Below are 1,387 nucleotides of genomic sequence, written 5' to 3'. Positions count from 1 at the left end.
ACCGGAGTTCAAGCTCCTTCCTCGTATTGCCAAGCTCAAGATACTGCTGGAAGGCGTCTACACGGAGGCTGGTGGTGGCGAGAGAGTGCTGTGCATGGTCGGGAATGCTCTCCTCCCCATGCGTGGCGGCGGCAACACCACGGAGGGGCCGTGGGACTGCGCCAAGAATATCGGCGATGGCAGCAGCAACTTCGAGCTGCCGGTCGTCGCCGATGACAATATAGTGCTCATTCTACGGTACCCAAAGGCGCAGACATTGACAACCCGGGCGGTGCACGGCGAGATGACGAGCACGAGCGCCAAGTCGGACAGCGTGTACTTCGACACTGTCCGGCTGGTTTCGCAGTTCGGCGGCCCATACGCCAGTTACCGGTTCCGGACGGAAGAGGAAGACACAAGTGGGTGCAGCACGCCCTTGTTCTTCTGCGACGACGACGTCGCCGGTGGCTGTGCAGGGGACCTGCACGAAGACGTCCCTTTCTGCGACATCCTTCGTGCCAATGAGCACGGTGTGCTCGCCGTCGTCCCCAACTGGAACTGTGACTCCACCGACGAGTTCTGCGGTCGACTGGGACCCTTTGTGAACACGACGGACAGGGCGTTCACGGGTTTTGCCATCGTGATGCAAGGCGTTCGGTGCGAGCCGACGAGCGGACTGGACGGCAAGGCGGCCGTTCTGGTGTCGGCCGTGTTCCATGCCATGCCGCCGTGGGAGGACCAGGAAACGGCGGCGAAGCGTGCTGGGCTGAGCGGCATGACGCTGTCGGCGGAGGGCGTGTGGAGAGCGTCGACCGGGCGGCTTTGCATGACGGCCTGCCTGGGCACCGGCACCAGCAAGGCTGCGTGCCAGCACCGCGTCTCCTTGTACATCCCCACCAAATTCTCCATCACCCGCCGTGGCATCCTCATGGGGCAGATAACCTCCATGGATGGCAGTCATTTCCCGCTGTCGTTCCACCGAGCATTGCATCCCAGACAGGCCTGGAATAAGGCTGGCGGCTCCGACGAGTGGGTGCGCATGACGTACAGCTACAACAAGGTGGAGCAGGCCATGGAGCTTCTCTGGAGGACCAAGCCCTCCAGGATCTCCAGCAACCTTGCCGCCATGTCTCTGATTAGCTACCCAAGGAAACGTGCCCACGGTGACACGGCGATCCTCTCCCAAGATCTCCAACTCCGATTCCGGGTCGTGCCAAAGCTTCACCCTGTACCAGAATGGGTCATCAAGAGACAATCCTCTGAGCGCTTCTTTGAGCTGCAGATATTCTCGATTGGCCCGCTCGTCAGCTACGTGCCCCGCTAGCAGCAAGAGAGATGGCAAGATCAAGATGGCGTGGAGCAGCGGCAGGAACTAGTGAACGTGTCGGCCGTGCTCACGGAGTCCGGC

General features: G+C 61.4%; 1 protein-coding gene across 1 annotated transcript; it reads left to right on the top strand.

Moving 5' to 3' along the window:
• Positions 1-22: 22 nt before the first annotated feature.
• LOC119346752 lies at positions 23-1,303 on the top strand (the record flags this gene model as incomplete). Its single annotated transcript, XM_037615926.1, has 1 exon — positions 23-1,303. A coding segment is annotated over one exon (1,281 nt), but the record flags the coding sequence as incomplete, so codon positions are not given.
• Positions 1,304-1,387: the final 84 nt, after the last annotated feature.

This window comes from Triticum dicoccoides, unplaced genomic scaffold (assembly GCF_002162155.2).
Source record: "Triticum dicoccoides isolate Atlit2015 ecotype Zavitan unplaced genomic scaffold, WEW_v2.0 scaffold49352, whole genome shotgun sequence".
NCBI classification, from domain to species: domain Eukaryota; kingdom Viridiplantae; phylum Streptophyta; class Magnoliopsida; order Poales; family Poaceae; genus Triticum; species Triticum dicoccoides.
This window is presented reverse-complemented; position numbering and strand designations above follow the sequence as displayed.